Source organism: Apodemus sylvaticus, chromosome 3, assembly GCF_947179515.1.
Source record: "Apodemus sylvaticus chromosome 3, mApoSyl1.1, whole genome shotgun sequence".
NCBI lineage: Eukaryota > Metazoa > Chordata > Mammalia > Rodentia > Muridae > Apodemus > Apodemus sylvaticus.
In genome coordinates this window covers 110,512,941-110,533,739 of record NC_067474.1, presented here as the reverse complement: position 1 = coordinate 110,533,739, position 20,799 = coordinate 110,512,941, and the positions used below count along the sequence as shown (strand labels likewise).

Genomic DNA, 20,799 nt, shown 5'->3' with positions numbered 1-20,799 from the left:
TGAGAAAATGAACCCATGGGTTTGACCTGTGGGAAAGCCTATAGTGCATTTTCTTGACTGAAGATGTGGGAGGGCCTAGGGGTACCACCCCTGGAGTGGTGGCTCTGGGTGTTTATAGGGTAAGCTGAGTAGGTTATGTGAAATAAGCCACTCAGTATCACTCCTTCATGGTTATTTCATCAGTTTCTGCCTCCAAGTTTCTGCCCTGATGTCTCTTAGTTATAGAGTGTGATGTGAAAGTATAAGATGAAGTAAACTCCATTCCTCCATTGAGGGAATTTGGATTCTTTCCAGCTTCTGGCTATTATAAATAAGGCTGCTATGAACATAGTGGAGCATGTGTCCTTATTACATGCTGGGAAATCCTTTGGGAAGGGGTGCATGGGGGAACAGGGGGAGAAAAGAGGGCTTATGGGACTTATGGGGGAGGGGGATCCAGGAAAGGGGAAATCATTTGAAATGTAAATAAAGAATATATCAAATTAAAAAAAAAGAAAGATGAAGTAAACTCTTTTCTCCCTGAGTTGTTTGGGCATAGTATTTATCATAGCAATAGGAAGCTAACTCGGGGAGACTCCTTATACACTCACTTGGGGATTCATCTTCTCACTGCACAAACACATATTCATCACTTGAGTACAGGGATGTTTCTTCTCCCTTGATACAACCAAACTTGGACGATTTAGTGTGGACTAGCTCCATGTAAATGCACAATAAAATTGTGCCTCAATTAAAACTTTACTGAGAATCTCTTAACATCTTATGCTTATGAGAAACTAGAAGTGTATATGAATAAAATCAGAGGCATTATGAGAAAGGACGCGTGTGGCAACACAAAAAGAACCTAATCTGCCAGTCAAAACAGAGCACCATTCTCACTATGACCCTAGGAACCAATCTTTTTCTTGAATGCCATAAAATGAAGCTGCAAACAGAATCAGGGTCCTTGGGTATCTTCATTCATGAGGCCAGCTGTTCTCTTGTAGTACATTCTGATCTTTTGCTTTGCAATTAGTTGGGTTTTTCTTCTATTTTTGCTAATACATGTAGGATTTTATTTCAGCTCCTTGAATAAGAGACCAAGAATCTAGAACATATAACTTCAATCACTGCTAACACTTCCTTCTTCCACAGATGTTTGATGTTTTTTTGGATATTTCATTTACATTTCAAATGTTTTCCACCCTTCCAGGTCTCCCCTTCAGAAACCCCCTTTCCCATCCCCTCCCTCTGCCTCTATGAGGGTGTTCCCCCACACACCTTCCCAGTCCTGCCTGCCTTCCCACCCTGGCATTCCCCTACACTGGGGCATCGAACACTCTCAGGCTCAAGGGATTCTCCTCCCACTGATGTCCAACAAGACCATCCTCTGCCACTTATTCAGCTGGAGCCATGGGTCCCTCCATGTGTACTCTCTGGTAGGTGGTCCAGTCCCTGGGAGCTCTGGGAAGTCCGGACAGTTGACACTGTTGCTACCCCCTTGGGGTTGCAAATACCCTCAGCTTCAGTCCCTTTTCCAACTCCTCCATCAGAGACCCTGCACTCAGTCCAATGTTTGGCTGTGAGCATCTGTCTATTTGTCAGGCTCTGGTAGAGCCTCTCAGAAGACAGCCATATCAGGCTCCTGTCAGTAAGCACTTCCTGGCATCCACACTAGCGTCCAGGTTTGGGGACTTTATATGGGATGGATCCCCAGGTGGGTCAGTCTCTGCATGGTCTTTCCTTCAGTTTCTGCCCCACACTTTGTCTCAATATTTCCTCCTGTGAGTATTTTGTTCCTCCTTCTAAGCAGCACTGAAGCATCCACCCTTTGGTCTATTAGATTCTGATTGGCTGTTCACTGGAAAGTGGTGCACAGATATGAGTAAGAGCTGAATCATGGGTGTGGCATCAGAGCTTCATCATAACAGTTCTCTTCTCTGGCATGTCTGTAGCTGCCTCATCTTGCTCTCCTTGTGGTTGTTAGCAGAGCAGGGAAGATTCTCCATTCACAGGCAGGCAAAGAAAGTAGCATTGAAGCAGTTTCTATGATTTGTATATGGCTGAGTGACCTTGACCTTGAGCCAGGATTCGTAAAGTGTAATCACAGATAACCAAACCCTGGAGGTAGTTTTAAGGAGTTAATGGGAATGATGTTCTGGCTCCTTAGTAACTTATTGCTTTGAAACCCCCACCAGACATTTTTTCACAGCCTTTTCACATTCAACTTGGCTATGTGGGGTGTGAACCTTGTTGCAACTGGCCTTAAGCTTTGATAGTTTACATTATCAGCTGTAACTCACTGGCCCCAGCGGAGTATTTCAGAACAGGGCATCAGAAATGGCAGAATCCAGCTGGATCTAGTTTGTCACTGAAGGAGTCAACGGCCATAAGGAGAGAGCCTGGGACTACTTCCAGTGAGTTTGGATCCCAATCCTTGTTCAATCTAGAGACACTGAAATCAGTCATATCAAGAGTTCATCTCCCCTGCCCCACCCCCAAATAGATCTACTGAAGAAATTTAAATAGCTCAAAAGAAGGCTAAAGGCCATGTAATTAGATTTTTTTCTGGTTTGTTGGGATTCAAATAAAAGTCCATTAAAGTGATAGTAAGAGAAAGGAATGGAAAAGGCTATTGAGAGGGAAAGTGACACCAACCTTAGCCGTTACAAAAGGAAAGTTTCGGAAGAAAAGGTGTTTTCCCCCATTAATTTGTTCATTTTGAATAATTTGTTTTGTTTTTTGTTTGTGGGAAGAGGTGCCTGCAGTTCCTCTTGTCAGGTAAAAGGGCAGAAATGAGAGGCCGGCTATGCTTTCCTCCTTTGCTATTTACAAAGATGCATCTCTAGGAAAATGAGGCCATGGCTACCACCAGTCAACTTAGGCTTAGAAGTTACTGAGCTGATCTCAGTCTACATTCTGGAGAGGTAGGGTTTGTAGCAGGATCTGAGGCATTTCAGAGTCACTGAAAGAGTATCCCCCTAAGGAATCATAGGCTCTGGCTAAACCAACTAGATATTTATGCTGAAGACCCGGCCAGGCCTAAGCATAGGGATGTACAATAAAGATCTGAAGTCAAGTGATTGTTAGCTTTCTCAGAGTAAAACTACAGATAAATTTTTAAGTGGAAAATGGTCCCTTGTTTCATTCTGCTTAGGTGGTGGCATACTAGAGTAGACCTACTCCAAGGGCATTTCTTATTTGGGAAGACTGCATTACTCATTTTCTTCTAAGTGGTAAAAGTGGATGGAGCTGAGCTGGACCTTGAAAGCAGCTGCAAGAGTATTTCTAACTCAGTTCAACAAATACTTACTGGCTATAGACTATGAGGGAGATACTATGATCAACAAAGGGAGGTACAAGGGCTCCAAGACCTCAGAGTCCTCAGTCTAGTGAGAAATGGGCATTATAAATATGCAAATAGGCATCCAAAATAAAATTCACCATATGCATAAATATGTATGAACTCATAACTACAGAAGCTCACTATTTTCATCACTACTAGAAATCTTTGGGGTGGGAGTACTTTGGCCAAGTCCCCAGCATGATCTTTCTGTGTCTTTCTTTTGTTTAAATAGTAACACTATAAATGGTGCATCAATTTCTCCATTTTCTTTCCCTCCTCCCTCTTCTGTGGCAGGATGTAAATTGTTGTTTAAAAATAAAATAACCAGATTGTATTGATAGCTTCCCACCTTGGCTCTCTGGAGACTTGTTCTTTAAGGATTGTTCCTGTTGTTCGCTGTCATTTCTACTGAGGTGCCCTGGCTCTCCTTTAGATGATCCCCTCTATTTTCACTCTAAGTAGTATATCATGTGTCCTGTTAAGAATTTGATATTTTGCTGATTAACTTAAATCCTACTGCCTGTAAGCTTAGCTTTGAGAAAATTTGCATGCATGTGGGCCATTATTTCATTTCCCCCCTGAACACACACTCAGCTGTCATCTTTCTTCAACTGCAGTCACAAGTTAGAACCACAGATGCTGGCTGACCAGTCACTGAGTTACATTTTTTTCAGACTTTTTTTTTCCTTTTGTTAATTTCGTTACTGTCTTTCCCAACAGCAAAGCAACATAGCTTTTCATCTCTGTTTCTGCCCCAGTTCCCAGCTAGCTCCCTGGGTCTACTCTCCACACTCCCCTCTATTTGTCTCAAAGGCTGGCAGCTGTCCCTGTGGGTACTGGTATTTTCTGGGTCACCCTGTGTTCTTGTGCATTCACCATGAGCTGTTTGTTCTGCTCTGGCAGAGCAAGAACTTTTCTTCTGAAATAGTTGTATTAAACTGAGCAAAAAGAAAGGGCCAGCTGCAAGGGGTGCCTTTAGAAGCTGGCACTGAGTCACCAGTGGTGCTTACTATAGTTACTAAGGTCAGAACAGAGGCTTCTCTTTGTCCAAATGCATCAAGAACCAAAAACATCACAGCACTCTCATGCACATCAAACTATTAAAAGACTCCAGGGAGTCTCCTGGTGGCCAGACAAACTAGGCCACAGCTCTGGCTAACTGTCCCATCCAGTTACCTTCTGCTTGGGATGTAAACAGCTTACCTTACTTCCTTGCCCATCTGCTCTAAAGCAAGATTCCTGGTAAAGGGAATCATTATCCCCATGCTGGGTTACTTTGTTAGTCCTTCCTCCTTGTATTAATTATTTTACATAATGACCTAATAAAGTCAGGAATGGCCACATGACTGGCTTGGTCAAAATGAGCAAATGTTACAGGAGTAGCCTCTGAGTGCCTGATCTCAGTTCAACATGTTTTCTGCCACATCTTAGATAACAGCCTCTCAGTCTGGTCTCTCCACTGTGACAAAGACATAAAACAAAGGCATGGCATCTTCAAGATGGGCATACAATGCCCAAAATAAATGTTTTGGTGTTTGACGCTGGATTACAAGACTGTCACTATGTGTAACTTCCCACTTGCTTTGCCATTTGTAAGGACCAAGGACAGATGTCAAAAAAAACACAATAGTAGGTAAAAATATAGTAATCATATCACTGTATTTTTTTTCTCTGTTTGATGTTTTCCTTACAAAGCTCATAGAACAGCATGTGCTGCTTATCTACTAGAAGGATAGTGTCAAACTCTTCTCGATGCCTAAACAAGACCTGAACAACAATGAGGGAAGAAAAGGACAGAAAGACCATGAAGAATTCTCATGGGGCCTCCACACTAGACAACTGGGGACTGTGGGGAGAGGGAAACATGGTCTTCCCGAGGATACAGTTCTCCCTAATTGCTTATCCAATAACTAGTGGTCAACCTTAAGGTGACGTACATATAGGATGCATCACCCAGAGTGAACAGGTAGTATTTATATATTTAGAAATATGTATGCATATATGTAACAATGAAAGAAAAAGAGACCATGAATTAAGAGTGGAGGTATACATAGAAGGAAATGATGTAACTATAGTTGCAAAAAATAAAAACATTTAGGGACTCTATATCTTAGATGTTTTATAATTCCATATATTTTAACATATTTTTTTCAGGATCTGTGACTGTTATCTTCTTACTGTTGATAACTTACAAACTATCTCCTTTATTTTCACCTTTCCATCTAGTAAGTTGGCAAAGAGTGCCATTTTCAATCACGCCTAAACAGAAATTCCAGTTGTGTGTTTCTAAATGGGCATTTAAGGACAATCCTGAATTACAACAGTCTTAGATAACAGACAATTTAAAAGGCCTCACTGGCTTGCTCCTGAAAGCATTTTAACTTGTAGATCAACTATAAAGAAGTGTTAAATACTCTTTATGTGATATCAATCATAAACCACAGTAAGTGCCTTTCAGTGGTAAAAGGCAGCATCCTTGATGTAAGGAATTCTAATTAAAACAGCATTGTCAAGAATAGATAGTTGCCTCCTGGTGTTAAGTCATTGCCTGTAAGAGGCCAGTGAACACAAACTGAAACAGGTGAGTCTTCTTGTTTCTCAGACAGAGATAGACTTTTCCTAGTGTTTAAACATATTCACATACCCAGTCCTATAAATCTAAGTAGAAAGCCATTTAATAGGTTTGAGGTGACACTCCCATATTTATAGAAACTAAAATATTACTAATTAAGTCCAGTCTTGTCTTGAGAAAGGGAGAGCAGTGATAGCATTGATACAACTGAAATAGTTGTTTTAAAAAAAATCATCCACCTTACGACAAGCCAGTTTTACTTAAATCAGGAATGTCCAAAAAAAAAAAAAAATGTTAGCAGTTCATAATCTGAATTTGGTGTATGAGTTAAATTATGGTTTACATTAAAAGCCATGAGACATTTGTTTTGTAATAAATAAGGCAGTGGAATGACTCATTGGTAGCCTTTTTACATAGGCTATCAGGTCTGCCCTTTCTCCCTTCTTGATTCCAGTGAGGATCATTTTTGTTCCAGGGATGTACTTTTCAGGATTCTCCAAATACTCCATCAGGGCACCCTCTCCCCAGGGGATGCCTTTGTCCTTGTTGGCCTCTGTGTAAGAGAACCCCTCAGCCTGGCCTGTCTTCTGCCCAGACAGACCCTGGAGATCTGGTCCAGTCTTAGCTTACCTCCCTTTCCCACAGTATGGCACTGGGCACACTTCTGAACAAAAATCTTCTTGCCTTTTTCAACATCACCCATTTTTAATTCAACACCACAAACATTCAGACTAGGAGACCGACATCCCACTCTCTTTTCCTTTTTTACCTGTTTTTACAAATACTTCTCCCAGTTTAAGGCTCTTTTCAATGCCTTGTTTTCTTTGGAAATAAATCTGTATCAAAACGTTAGCAACATTTTTATTTAAACATGTTTTGAAATGTCAGTTAATAATTCATCTACTCCAAGATAATTTTCTTTTCTGAATGTTCTATATAGCAAGATTTTTTCCTGTCCAATTAATTTAATTATTAACACAAGAAGCCTGTGATTCAACAGGGACAAGGAAGGTGGAGAAGAGTTGCAGAGAGGGAAACAGACAGTAAGGAGAAAGATGGAGCAAGAGGAAGATGATGCAAATTTCAGATGGCTTTAAATAACCACAGGTATAAATATCATAAAAGATAGAATAATTGGGATAAATTGTCTAATCTAGGTGGGCCCCTTATATCATTATCAATTGGCTCTGAAATTATTGTGTGGGCATCTTGTGAATAGAGAATTTACTGGCATATAAATCTGACTGGTTAATTATAAGCTTCAAGAGTTTTGATTTTGCAGGTTACTGGGTATTGTGCCATCTAACTGCAAGGTGGGCAGCCATTGCATGGGGCTGACATGGCAATGACCAGCCAAGGGAACTGGGTTGGGTGAAGGCACTGGGTGGCGGCACTTCAGGAGCCCCGGGCCAGAGAGTCTGCTGAGGTGAGAGCACCTCACATTTGTCATGTGGCCCGCTGGTGCCCAGCGTAGCTCTGGAACCTGCTGTTCCTTTTAATATTTCCTGCAACAGTTCTATAATTTAGTTATATGTAATGTAATGTATACGTTATGTTACATGTTGAGAATGTCAAAGTGGAAAATACAACAGGTTTAAAATTTACTAGAAGGGTTTATCTGTATATATCAACTGGCAGACGGGCAAACCACTGAACTTAAACAAGTTAATGAAATTGTGAACTCCACAGGACATAAGTGGGTGAAGAGAAGTGAGCAGAACTTCACAGGAACATGTGTGAACAACAAAAAAATCTCTCTAAAAATCAAGACACTGTTTATTCTCAGCCAAGGGTCAGGGACATCAAACTGAAAGTTACTGCATGTACTTTTACAATTAGGGGCAGTCATAAGTAATGTGTTTATCACAAACACTGGTGGGGCATCAGGGAGGCAGCAGCAGAAAGCGGGGAAAGGGGTGCTAGAGATCTCAAGACATTCTTAGCTTTTGGATTGGTAGAAGTTACTGGTTTGCTAATAAATTTTGTAAGTTTTATACCTTATAATAGCTACATAGATGAATAAGCACAGGTAAAAATAATTTTGACTCTGGATCTGTCGAATTCCAAGTTTCCATGATCAAAGGAGTTCTAATCAGTTAAGTGATCTACAAACTACAATTCCCAAAACAACTTGAAGTGGCTGAAATCTACACTTAAACAGTGTAGTTAGTAGCACCGTACTGGTTGAGACATGCTTGGTGAATAAAAAACAAAATGATTTTGGTTTTGTTAGGCCACCACAGTTTTCTAGAGTTGAGAAATTTAGTCCTAAAATAAATATTGGGGGGTATCTTGGGCATCTCGCTAGAGTGGGGCAGGTCTTTTATTCTGTGCCTCTGTCCCTATCCTTTTCTATCTGGAACATTTGAATGTTTATGTGATCATTACACACTCACTGACAAGTCAGCAACATCAACAGAACCAAATATTTCCACACAGGTTTTGAGAACACAGGACACCTGTGCTTTTCTAAAGTCTATGTACAGCTTGTGAGGATAAACACAGGCTGGGCGTGGTTACAGAACAAAATACAAACTAGCTTTACACAAGAGAATCTTGGAAGAAGCTCATAGCTGAAGAGTTCAAATGTGATTTCTGGGACCCGTGAGGCCCAGGGCTAAGAGGTGCATGCCCATGTTCTCCACATATGAACTCAGTATTACTCATGTCCACGTAGCCAGAACTCATGTGCACCTGCCACCTAGTCACAAGGAGGAAAAGGTGTGTGAAGTCCATGCCCACAATAGTGCAATAAATTATTAACAAAGGAATCATTACATTAAGAGATAATTTAAAACAAATATTGAGGTTAGCCTTCAATATAACTCAAATTATTTGCCTAGAAATGTTCTGAATTCCACATTAACAAAAGATATTTACATTCTAATGGTGAAACTAGAGACAAAGAACACACAAAAATCACTTTTATGTAAGGCTGTTTACACACAAAAAATACATTTGAATTCATGTTCTTTTGCTTACCAATTAAAGTGGGCTTAGTCCTTCACCAAAATGGAAAATAAGTATGCATTTGTAGCCACTAAATCACCACAGCAAACTGATTCAGAAGCAGAAATTTATTTAAAACATATCACAATTATATTGACAATTATTTATTTAAAATAATATTCTAAATACTTACAAAAATAAATCAAGTATTGCTTCTTCTAGTTTTCAAGTGTGACAGCATTTGCCATAGAAAATAGAAAGGACCTTTTTAATAAACTAAACACTACACTGAAACTTCCTCAAGTTTAACAACTACACACTATTTCCTTTGATGACTTGTGCTTTATAAATGTCCAAACTATTTCTGTGCAACAAACAGGATCACAGTAAGACTGTATGTATAACAAGCCATAATCATTCATTTTTACACAAAATGTCAGTACTCTGGCATAAACCACCATCACTCCCAAAATGCCAGATATACCATTATACAGAAGTACGTGTGGTTGTGAAGTATTCAACATCCAGTCATCAAAGACCAGCTATTACTAAGGGATACTAAAGGTTGCGAGGCAAGACTTTTTTTATTTTTTTACTTATACTAAATCATTAGTCGAATCATTAAAAAAATAAACTTCAAAATTTCTCAATACATTAAGCTAATCCCAAAATAAACATCAGTGTCATAATTATATCCCAAAAGAGAAAGGAGTATCACTCCAAAGACAACCACTTGAAATTCAAGTTGTTTCTAACTTTATTGTCACTGCGACATAAAACTTTTGTCAAATCCATTTTATGCATTCAATCTATCCTTTCAACATACTTGGAGAAATCATGGTTCTAGATCTGATTTCTACCTGGTCGGCACCAGTCTCACTGCATAAACTATACAAGCAAAGAATCTTACCCTGGTTACAGCCTGAATTTCTGTGATTAATCTAGATGATATAGAACTTTACACTAGTTTTGTATAAACATGTATCAAACATTCAAAATTATACTTAAAACTAGAAAAAATCAGAAAATTTGCTTTTTTACTTAAGAAAAAAGAAACTATTCTTAAGTCCTTATTTATGCTACATTACTTACTTAGAAATTTATGAGCAACTGTATTGGAAACATAAATTCATTGAAGTTGATGTTTTACAGTCAGTTCCATTAAAAGGGAACTTATAAAATCTCAATTATAAGCAAATACAAACATTACCATTAATGCCTTCATTGACAAAAATATACCCAAATGTCATAATTTTTAGAAAATATTAAATAGCATGCTAAGTAATTGCAAAGTCTTATTTCACTAAAAGACACAGGCAAGCAGACACCATAAGAACATACAAAACTACAAACCAACAGTGTAAAATGCAGACAAGAATCATCAAAATCTAAGAGGTAGTCAACAGAAAGAACCCTGATAAAACAAAATATCCTGGCAGATGCCACTAATCTCAAATACCCCGAATCATTGAGAAATTCTTATATTTTAAGTGGTTAAAATTACTGGGCAAGGATTTATAGGCAGTCATTTAAATGAGTTAACACTGCAAAAAGAACAATACTCATATTTACGAAGGACTAAGAATAAAATGTAGACCACAGCTCCACAGCCTGCTAGCTCAATCTGGCTTACTCAACCACCACAAGCCCATTTTGTTTACATATTACATATCCCTTCTTTCATGCTATGAGGGCAGAGGTGGGGAGCTGATCCAACAAAGATCCTGCAGCCTCCAAATTTGCTCCTTCACACAATCACTGGGAATGTTCGGGTAGACACAATGTTGTCTCCCTGGTGTCTGCTGCACTCTTGTCCCCATTTGATTCCTCTGTGCATCTGAAATGGATGTAACACTTCTTATATTAAGGATCAAAGAATTTCTTCAAGTTACCAAAACCCAAGATAGACTGTGACTCACTACACAGGAACTCTCAACAATGATGGAAACATGTGGCTACTAAGTGTCAAAAGAGTGACTGACTTAAGAAGGAATCACCTGTGGCTACATTAAACAATAGGATTTAACAACTAATATTCCAAAGCTGAGACTTTAAAAAGTGACCACAAATTAGAAAGTAACACCTCTGGAAAAACAGCCTTGGGCACAAATGAACTGAATGCCACAAATACAGCTCTAGATACTCCTTAGAAGCAAGCAGAAAGTAAACTGGTTATAAGCTCTTTCATCACTGTTTCTTTTCAATAAAGAGGCAAAATTATGCATGATATATCCCTTCTTAGAAAGCAAAGCCCACAAGAATGCCATGCTTAAAAGCATGTGGGTATTGCAAAGTGTAACTTCTTTTCATCAGACATACAAATGTCAGTTTATCTCGCATCCTAACCCTTCAGTCTCATTCACAGCACTTCATGTTCAAACTGGCATACAACTCAGAAGCGGCAGATTTCTAATGAGTCACTTTTACAGGACAAAGTCACCCCAAGGGCAAAGTTTTCCAAACATTATAGCTTCTACAGCATGCTGACACATCCTCTAGAGGGCAGAATTAGCAAACAGAGGAAACTGTACATACCAGGCTAAAAAATTCACCTTGAGCAGGTTTTTTTTCCACATACATAACTGGAAACTTCCATAAAAACAAATATAGATATTAAATGACAAATTACTGATTACTTCTTTCAAATTAACTGACTTGATGTCACAACTAGAAACAAAGTTGGAATATGCATTTGCTTTCCCACTCATGAGGCCATTTCAAGCCAAGTATTTGCTTCATCACACTTCCATCTACTCAAATGTGCTGCCCAGAGACAAAGCTGATTCTGTATTTTGCTTTCTAAGTAAGCTGGAATTGTTGCTTTGATATGTTTTGATTTAAATATAGTTGATTCTGAGGTTGGGAATGTTGTTCCATTAGTAGAGCATCTGATTTTGATCCCTAGAATTATTTAAACTTGATATGGTGGTCTACAAACAACCATTTCTGTTAATCCCAGTTCGCAGAAACTGCAGGAAGGCCTGATCAGATAGATGTTCAAGGTCATCCTTGAAAACACCGTGAATTCTATGCCAGTTTAGGGTTATGAGACCCTGTCTCAAAGTGAAACCAAAACAAAACTAGCTGCTACCAAGCATCTTAACCTTTGTTTTCTATCTGGTAGTTTCTTGGGGTACAGACATTCGGAGGCACTTCTGTTGTGTTTGCTTTGTAGACTAGTCAGATGCTGCAGCTGGGACTTTCACAGAGAGGTTTCTTCGGGTGCTGGTGATATGCCGCTGCTGTGCTAAGAAGGAGCGGGCAGGAGCAGCCGCAACACTGTCTTTGCAAGCACTAGCACCACTCACAAGCCGAGACTCCATGCCCAGTTTCTGAAATGCCAGGCTCTGAATAAAGAAACAGATAAATAACATGCTAAATGTAATGTAATTATTACAGCAGTTCTAGCAGGCTAGTGGTTTCCTGCTTTGGCTGAGAAAATATTAAGGATTCAAAAGCTAATTCTTCTATTTCAGACAACACTAGGAAGAGGGCATAAAATTTAGTGTCTCTCTTTTTATCCACAAAATTTTACATCATTGAAAACAACAGCCACAAACAGCATGCCAGAACTGCTTTATTATAACAAAAAAATTCCAAAGCAATTATGTATGTGTACTAGAACCATCACTGCACTACCCAACACATCAAACAGAAGAGCCCAGATAAACAGATCTGGAAGGTACAGGTGATATAACATTACCTGGACAAAATACTCTAGCTTGGTCTACTGGCTTTCGGATGAGGGAAGATATTACTCTGTCAGTGTTGTAACACAACTGTATTGTACTAATATAAAACATATTTCCTTCTATTATTCCGGTCAAGAAAGTAATCAACAGGATTTAAACCCACTCACCACTGAAACTCAACACACCTTGTTATACCAAGCAGAAACAATGAGTTTTTCCTCATAATCCCTGAATTTTGCTACTTTACATTCACTCTGCAATAGAAACAATGATTAAGACAATTAAGATATCAATAGTATCCCCAAAATTACTAAAAGCAAAGTAAATTCCATACTATCTCACTCCTGGGAGAAGAGAAATGCATGCATTTGTGAGGTAGATAAATTACTAAAAATAAAGAAGTGAATTATACAGAACACAATCAAAACTTTTTGGAAAGACAAAGAAAGTGAAATCTTCATTTTAAAAATGTTACTCAGAAATAGCAACTTAAACGTATGTACAACACACCCTTTGTAATCAATTCCTGTGCTAATAGTTTCCATGACTTGAGACAAAAGCAACTAGCTGAACTATCCACATGGTGCTGTTATCTAAGGAGTCCAAACTAAGGAGAAAGGACCAGCAGACGAACTGCTAGGCTCCTCAGCACAACTCTTTCGTATTTCTTCTTGGCAGCTTTTTTTACCACTCACTATGACTATATCCATGCACCACTGTACAAACTGATGTACTTTTATTATTCTAATACAGTAAGTTCTGTAATTCTGATGAGAGATCTAGGTGACACACATAAAAAGTATACATAACACTCAATGCTTGTATCTTCCCTAAAAAACAGGTTCACAGCACAGAGAGTATGCAGGCCCAAACACCTGGAGAACAGCCCCTGCAACTCAACTTCCCTTTTTTCTTACACACAAGAGATAAGTGTGCAAAAATTAAGCACCCATATGCTTTGAGTTAATTGAGGCTTTGCCTTCAGAATCCTCTAGAGAGTGTCATTGCTCTTCTTGGAATATGCTTTGAATATTAGCAATGGTGTGCACTGGCTCCCTCTTTAATGAATAATTAACACTTGGAAAACTAAGAGTTCAAAGATTATCCAGTCAAGTATCCTTATTTGGGAGAAACACAGGCCAAGAATCAAAAAAGAGAGATCAAGACTAAGATGGATTACCAACACAGCTGCAAGTCCAGCCTCTGATTTACAAAATAGTTAATGCTGGACTACAGAAATACAAGACAGACTTCTGCATCCTCAAGATACTTCAACATGTATCAAAACATAAAAACATAAAGCATATTTTGCCATGCAATGCAAGAGGACACTCAAACATGGCCAGAGCTTCTGCTGTGTAAACACAGGCAGCATTTTACAGAGGAAGAGAGTGGGTCATTTGAGTTAGAACCTGAGAAATCAACACACTTCTTCAGACACGCACTTTCCCTGTGCATTTCATATGCATGGCATTGACTGGACAAATGCTGATAGCAAGCACACATCATCCTGGTATATATATATTCTAGATGTAGGAAAGAACATGTTAAAAGTTCTGAGTGAAAATAATTCCATCAAAGCTCATAATGACTTGGTGAGAAAACGCACAAGGTAAAGGGTATGAACAGACTGTTGTAGTTATGTGAGAAGAAGCCAATCATAGCTCATGGGAAAAGTCAGATAACACAGCTCAGCATGGACTCTAAAGGAGTGTGTATCCATTTCACAAATAGCAGCAATTCTTGTAAATAGTAGTCCTGTGAACATTTTACCAGAGAAACTAAAAGAACAATTAAAGAATCTTAATAGCGAATCCATCTTTATTTATAAAAATGATATAAGTACTAGTGTAAAAATTGTATAAGAAAAGAAAAAAAAGCTAAGAACTCAACCAGATATCAGGACCCCACCATGATTAATAAAGGATTTATGAACGGCAAACACAATAGAGGTTAATTCCCAGGACTCCATGGAGGGGTGAGGAGCTGAGTGGATGTGGAGGCGTTACCTCTAGAATTTCGATTCTTCTTTCTTTCTCTGCCAGCTGCTTTCTGAGTAACATTATTTCTGCTGATGCTGGATTTAATTTGGGATCTAAAGTTTTTATTACCTACATAAAGAAAAAAGTTAATTTTCACTTTACAAGTATCAAGAACACAAGAACATGCTTTATAAAAATTTTAACAGATTATCCACAAAGTCATTAGGAATTTGTTCACAACCAAAACAAATTTCTCTTGTACATCTTCAATGGCAGCAACTTAGTCTTTCTGTTAAACTTTGAGCACTAATATTTGATTGTTTAGCTTTTTAGAATTACTTATTAGTTTTATTTTGTCTGAGTGCTATTTTTCAAGGTGACCTGGTCATGACCCCATAACAATTTAACTCAGATCATTCCATACCTCTGCTCAGAAACCTTCTGATTCCACTGTACTCCAATTAAAAGATAACCATGAATGAAGGGCATCACCACCTTCTGGACCTCATCTCTAGGTATCTATCTGTACACATGTATGTATGTGTACCGTATGTATACTTTATGCCTACAGAGACCAGAGGATGTCATCTGATCCTCTGGAACTGGAGGTACAGATGTTGTGAGCCACCCAGGTCCCTCAGGTTTATCAAATCTATTTGCTTTCTATTTCTGAAATATAGCTATGGTATATCCTTTTGTCTTCTTAGATCTTTAGTGTGACCACACATGTGAGCTCTGCCACTGAGTTTTGCTGTTTCCAGGCCTGACCTTTTATGTATTTCCTCAGTTTATATTGTCTCTCCTCATCTAGTACTTTGACAATTTAAGTAAACCTCGGGCTCCAAAGTTAAATCCTGAATGACTGTATTTCAGAGACCCCCCCCCCACACACACACACTTATGATTACATATACTAAAATTAGGAAAGAAATTTCCAACATATGAAGCCTTGATATTTGGGGTTCAACTTTTGCTACAACTCACATTGCCATCTTAACTGGTAAATATATGGACTCTAAATATTAAGACAAATAAATATACTACCATTATTTTAAGGTTGCACTACCATGAAATCCCTTAATTTATTAAATAAACAGGATGTATTAACATTCTGAGGGAATATTTATATGAAAATCAGACTGTGAAAATGTATTTTCACAGATAACTGAGTTAAAGTATACAATAAGGAAAAGAAAGACATTATTAGTCTGGTGAGCATCAGAATAAACTTTATGTCTCTAAGGTGTAAAATAAAGCCAACTGGATATTCTAAAAGATGCCCCCAAAAAGTTAATAATCTTGTTCATTTTGCTAACATGCTAGTAAAATTATCAAAGATTATCCAGTCAAGTATCTTTATTTGGGAGAAACCCAGGCCAAGAATCAAAAAAAAAAGAGATCAAGACTAAGATGGATTACCAGCACAGCTGCAAGTCCAGCCTCTGATTTACAAAATAGTTAATGCTGGGCTACAGAAATACAAGACAGACTTCTGCATCATCAAGATACTTCAACTTGTATCAAAAGATAAAAACATAAAAGCATATTTTGCCATGCAATGCAAGAGGACACACTTAAACATAGCCAACGCTTCTGCTGTGTAAACACAGGCAGCATTTTATAGAGGAAGAGAGTGGGTCATTTGAGTTAGAACCTGACAAATCAACACACTTCTTCAGACATGCACTTTCCCTGTGCATTTCATATGCATGGCAATGACTGGACAAACACTAGCACAGAAGTTTAGATTCATTGTTCTGAAGTAAAAGACTTCCTATTACAGTAGCCACTTTCTTTGGTAATTTCACTCCTTTCGACCAATGTTCAAGCCATCCCTAAGGTCATATTCACTTGACACTAAGATGGAATGTGACTAAGTATGCAGGAGTCACAGGGAAGATGGCAGAACCTCACAGGCAAGGCAAGACAAGGCAGAGAACAGCAAAGTGACTAGGTTCAACTCCGAGCAGCAGTGCACTCAGAACTAAGTACGAAGGGGCACAGGGACTAGCTGAGGGAGTGTGTCACTCACGTTCCTGGCTTTCTCTAAGTACATTTTGTATCTCTCCTCCATCGCTTTCATGTCTTCATCTTTCTTCTGAAGAGCCGCTTCAAGTTCATTGATCTTTTGGGCTATTTGTGAAAATAAAATTAAATCAATTATTACCTATTAAAACAGTTGATTTGCACACAAAACCTGTATTTATCAAATTTATTTTCCAAAGACGTAAGACTGCTTCTAAGAAAACCCTTTAATTTTTCCTTGTCATTTATTCTTATCAAAAACAAGCAATGTACACCCAACCATTATCTATAATCTACTTCTGTTCTTTTTAGTAAGCATCACGGAAACAAAGTATACTGTTCACATGAAAGAAAATAAAACACTGCCTGATTTGAAGTTTATTTTAATCCATCTTCAATTATTTTACTCCGATTCTATAGTATTAACTTGACTAGCATACACAATGTTTGATACTCCTTTATATCAATCAGTTCATCATATTAAATTGGTTTTTGTTTTAAAATTACATCATATGCAAATGAAGTGAGCATTAAAAAATAGCATGGTTCTTATGCAATGTGCACAACTGTACCCTCTTAGCTCCTTTACTAGAAGGGCAGAGCCTGAGAAGGCTGATCCAGACTATAATGAGCACTTACCATTCTGACTTATATCTGGCTGAAGGTCTTCAATGAGCTCCTGTTTCTTCTGTAATTCTTCATGGACTTCTGTTAGTTTTTCCCTGAGTAGTAGAGAGAGCATCGAGCTTGGTGTCAAACAGACTTGAGGTTAAAAACTGGTTTTCGCCACATAAATTTTTGGGCTTGGGGCAAGAATTTCGCTGGTCCTTATTTTTTCACAAGTTAAATGGGAACATAATTCCCTAACTACACTGAAGCTGTGAGGATGTTAAGTCACTTGACACACAGAGCATTCCAAAACTGCTGCCCTTTCCCTCAGCACCTCCACTTTCTATGCAAAAGAAAAGAAGTGCTCTATAGAGTTAGCAACCATATAAGCAAGGTGGTAATGTCTGCTTGGTTAAATGTGTCAGATGATATTAGCTGTTTAAAACTACAGGCATTGGGCAGGCTGCCAGGCAGCATCAACAGTTAAACATGTTTTCTTTTGCTTTTGGTAGCAGTGGTGAGTAGTCTAGGAACATCAGGGCATAGGCATTCATTCACCAAATCAGAAAAGAATATTTTCCAGAAGCTTCTACACCCCTTCCCCTTTGAAATAAAACATCAGTTTTACTTACATATGAGCTTCCAACTTCTGCTTTAATTTGCTGGACTATAAAATTAAAATAGTTGCTGTTAAGATGACTCACTTGCAAAGGGTAAATTGCCAAAACATCTAAATCTCTGCACCTCTTTTAAAGGTTTATTATGTAAAAATAGTCTTCAAAACATGTACTTGTAACAGCACAGTTTCTAAAACCTAAAATTTTAGATATAATTTCTACATCAAAAGGGAAAGGAAATGAGACTAGGAAATGAAGTAAAAAACGGGAACAAAGAAAAATTTTGCACATTTTGAACACAGTAAAAATTAAACTTGAACTTGAAGAAAAATAGCAAATTGAAGCTGAAAGTGATATATTGAGGAGTATCAAACATTTTGGTATCTAGATAACTGTTAAAAACTACAGATTTTAATAGTTATCTTATAAAACTACTATTGTAAATGAAAGCACTTTAATATCAACATTAAGATAAGACAACTGGATTTTTGTTAAAAACAAATTTAAAATAGCAAGTTTCCCCTTTCAAAAGTAATACTTTGAATCATACAGCAGTTCTATACCTACTAAATACCTATAAAGTTTAAAAGACACAATCTGATAACGTGGACATTATTATAAACAAAACATGAAAAGAATTACTCTTCAAAACACTGCAACCCAAAATATAGTACCCTAAATATGTGCCATCTTAAAAATATTCCCTAATGTGGCTTAGCATTATCTGTATTAAAGAGGGTACAATACCGTATATATGCACATATGAGATGCCGCCATGCATGAGATGACTTCTATGTTCCAAGTCCCCAGGGAAGAAAGAAAAAACCATATAAAGTATGTAAAAGACAGAAAGGAAATGCAGCCCTTTTGGTTTGCCTTTCTATGTCTCCTAACTTTGGAGCTTCCTCCCCACCAGCACTTTCGATCAACTGGTATCTGCTAATCCATCCAGGTCTATCTACCTTTTCTTTTAATCAACTACATATATCTCTTTCAATTCTTTTCTTCCCCACATACACAAGTAAAGTATGGAACAGCTGCTAGATATGTCACAATTTATATTTTCTTATCTTAGTTTTCTTATCTTAGCCCACACTGTCTGAAAGACTCTGGCAAGGTGTATAGAGAGAAAATAATAGGAGTACTGTTTTCAAACTGCACACTTAATGTCCTGCACACTAGCCACGACTGCCTGAATGACCTGTTGGTTTTAATTATTTGTTTCATTCTCATTTTCTTAGTAGGAAGTTTTTCTCATTTTTGCCTTTCTTCAGGCCAACCTTAGTGAAATCCCAGCAGATCTGTTAGGTCCCAAAGTGTACTACTCCCTTAAGGCAAGACAGAATTTAAGTATAGATGTTGAGCAGAACAGATAGAAATCATCTTATGATACATATGAATAATCTATTATTATTCAAGTTGGCAAATTAATGCATCTGCTTTGCAGATATATACGGTATTTGAAGGTACCCTTACTGAGAAGGGTAGCATTTCAAATGCAGACAAATAGGTAGCAGAAACTATTAGAGAATTAACATGCAAGTTATGGACTTTGTTACTTACACTTTCACCTTCAGACTTAGAGCCCTGTTCTTGTAATGACTTCTGGAGGTCCTCAATTTGCTGCTGTAGTTCTCCGATGCGTTCTTTACTCAACCTATTGTGACATGAGTTGGTATTTATTTACTCATATTTAAAGCCCAAATAGTTATGAAGTTATAAAAGTGCATTCATGCATTTAATGAAAATGCTAGCGGAAAGAAGTACAAGGTGACAAGCACAATAGGTAGAACCAGATGTGCGCACATGCTGAATGTAGTTACAGATTTAGCATTCCTTACCAGTTCACCAAAAGCTGAAACCTAGCATTTACAGGGTTAGCAAGACAGTAATAGTCAAGTCTCTATTTTGCTCACAGAAAAACAGTTCAAGTGTCTGAAACTGCAATGATCTCTTTTAAGATCTGGTAAAAGCTGGATAAGCAAACTGCCTAGCTACAACTGCCTCTATAATGAGTGCCCCTGTTGATGAGGTAAGTTAGCACTAAGCAGTCAGACCAACAGATGTTTTCAATGTGAAAACTAGAGTTTATAAGCTGCCGAACTATTTTCAATAAGTTCAAAAGGATCAATAAGATCTTTCAATAAGGATCTCCACATCCTTATTATCTATGGAAAAGGTATGATCAAAATTACTAATTCAAAGTGAGGATTTATCGGAAGTGGTCCCCAAAAGTGCTTGTATGAGACCATTCCTTAGGAGGGTGGAGAGAGAGCTCAGCAGAATGCGTGCCTGCTTACTTGCCATGTAGGAACCTTGGGATTCAGCCTCTAACATTAAAAAAAAAAAAACAAAAACAAAAAACAAAAAAAAAAAAAAAAACAAGCTTGAAGCATAAAAGAAAGGGTATTCTGGAAGATTCTGACAGGACATTCATAAATGCCAGGTGAGAATATTCTTTGTTTAGGATTACACAAGTCTTAAGCACTTCAATAGGGAAGCACCCTATTTGCCACTTCATTATGCAGACTGTTCCTGTAGCTAGTTGAACAGAGTCTGAAATTAAGTGACTTGAATTTATGATACGGACTGCATGTAACTTTGCCTATGTTTATATATTACATTGTTTCTATTCTCACCAAATATTTTATTACTAGTATGTCATTTCCATGTCCAAGACTATAGAATGACCAATATTATTAAAAATACAATTTATCTCAGCAATATAAATCTCCATAAAGCATTTTATTCTATATAAAAATTTAAGTTTTGATCTGTGTTAGGTTTTGTTTCATAGAATACTATTGAAATTACATAAACTTCAGTGAAAACATTTTAAACATTTGACTATAAAATCCTGTCCTATCCATACACCCTACTGTAGTAGCTGTCACACCATTATTTACTCACTTGTTTTCTTTAAGTTGTGAGGATATTTAGTGAAATTCAGAAATAAGTAGCCTGGCTTACAAGACTACTACATGGAAATATCACTCATATATTGTATGATAGTATCACTCGACTAAAT

General features: G+C 37.8%; 1 protein-coding gene and 1 pseudogene across 1 annotated transcript in view; both read right to left on the bottom strand.

Moving 5' to 3' along the window:
• Positions 1 to 6,241: 6,241 nt before the first annotated feature.
• LOC127680298 (cytochrome c-like) lies at positions 6,242 to 6,600 on the bottom strand (annotated as a pseudogene).
• A 2,359-nt stretch (positions 6,601 to 8,959) lies between these two features.
• Positions 8,960 to 20,799, bottom strand: part of Hook1 (hook microtubule tethering protein 1) — a 55,740-nt gene continuing 43,900 nt past the window's right edge. Inside the window, exons 16-22 of the mRNA XM_052176783.1 lie at positions 19,335 to 19,428; positions 17,787 to 17,821; positions 17,185 to 17,267; positions 16,553 to 16,653; positions 14,548 to 14,649; positions 12,724 to 12,792; positions 8,960 to 12,193 (exon numbers count right to left, since the gene is read on the bottom strand). Of these exons, the coding sequence (XP_052032743.1) occupies positions 12,023 to 12,193; positions 12,724 to 12,792; positions 14,548 to 14,649; positions 16,553 to 16,653; positions 17,185 to 17,267; positions 17,787 to 17,821; positions 19,335 to 19,428 (655 nt within the window). The 3' untranslated portion in view covers positions 8,960 to 12,022. The remainder of the gene's footprint in view (positions 12,194 to 12,723; positions 12,793 to 14,547; positions 14,650 to 16,552; positions 16,654 to 17,184; positions 17,268 to 17,786; positions 17,822 to 19,334; positions 19,429 to 20,799) is intronic.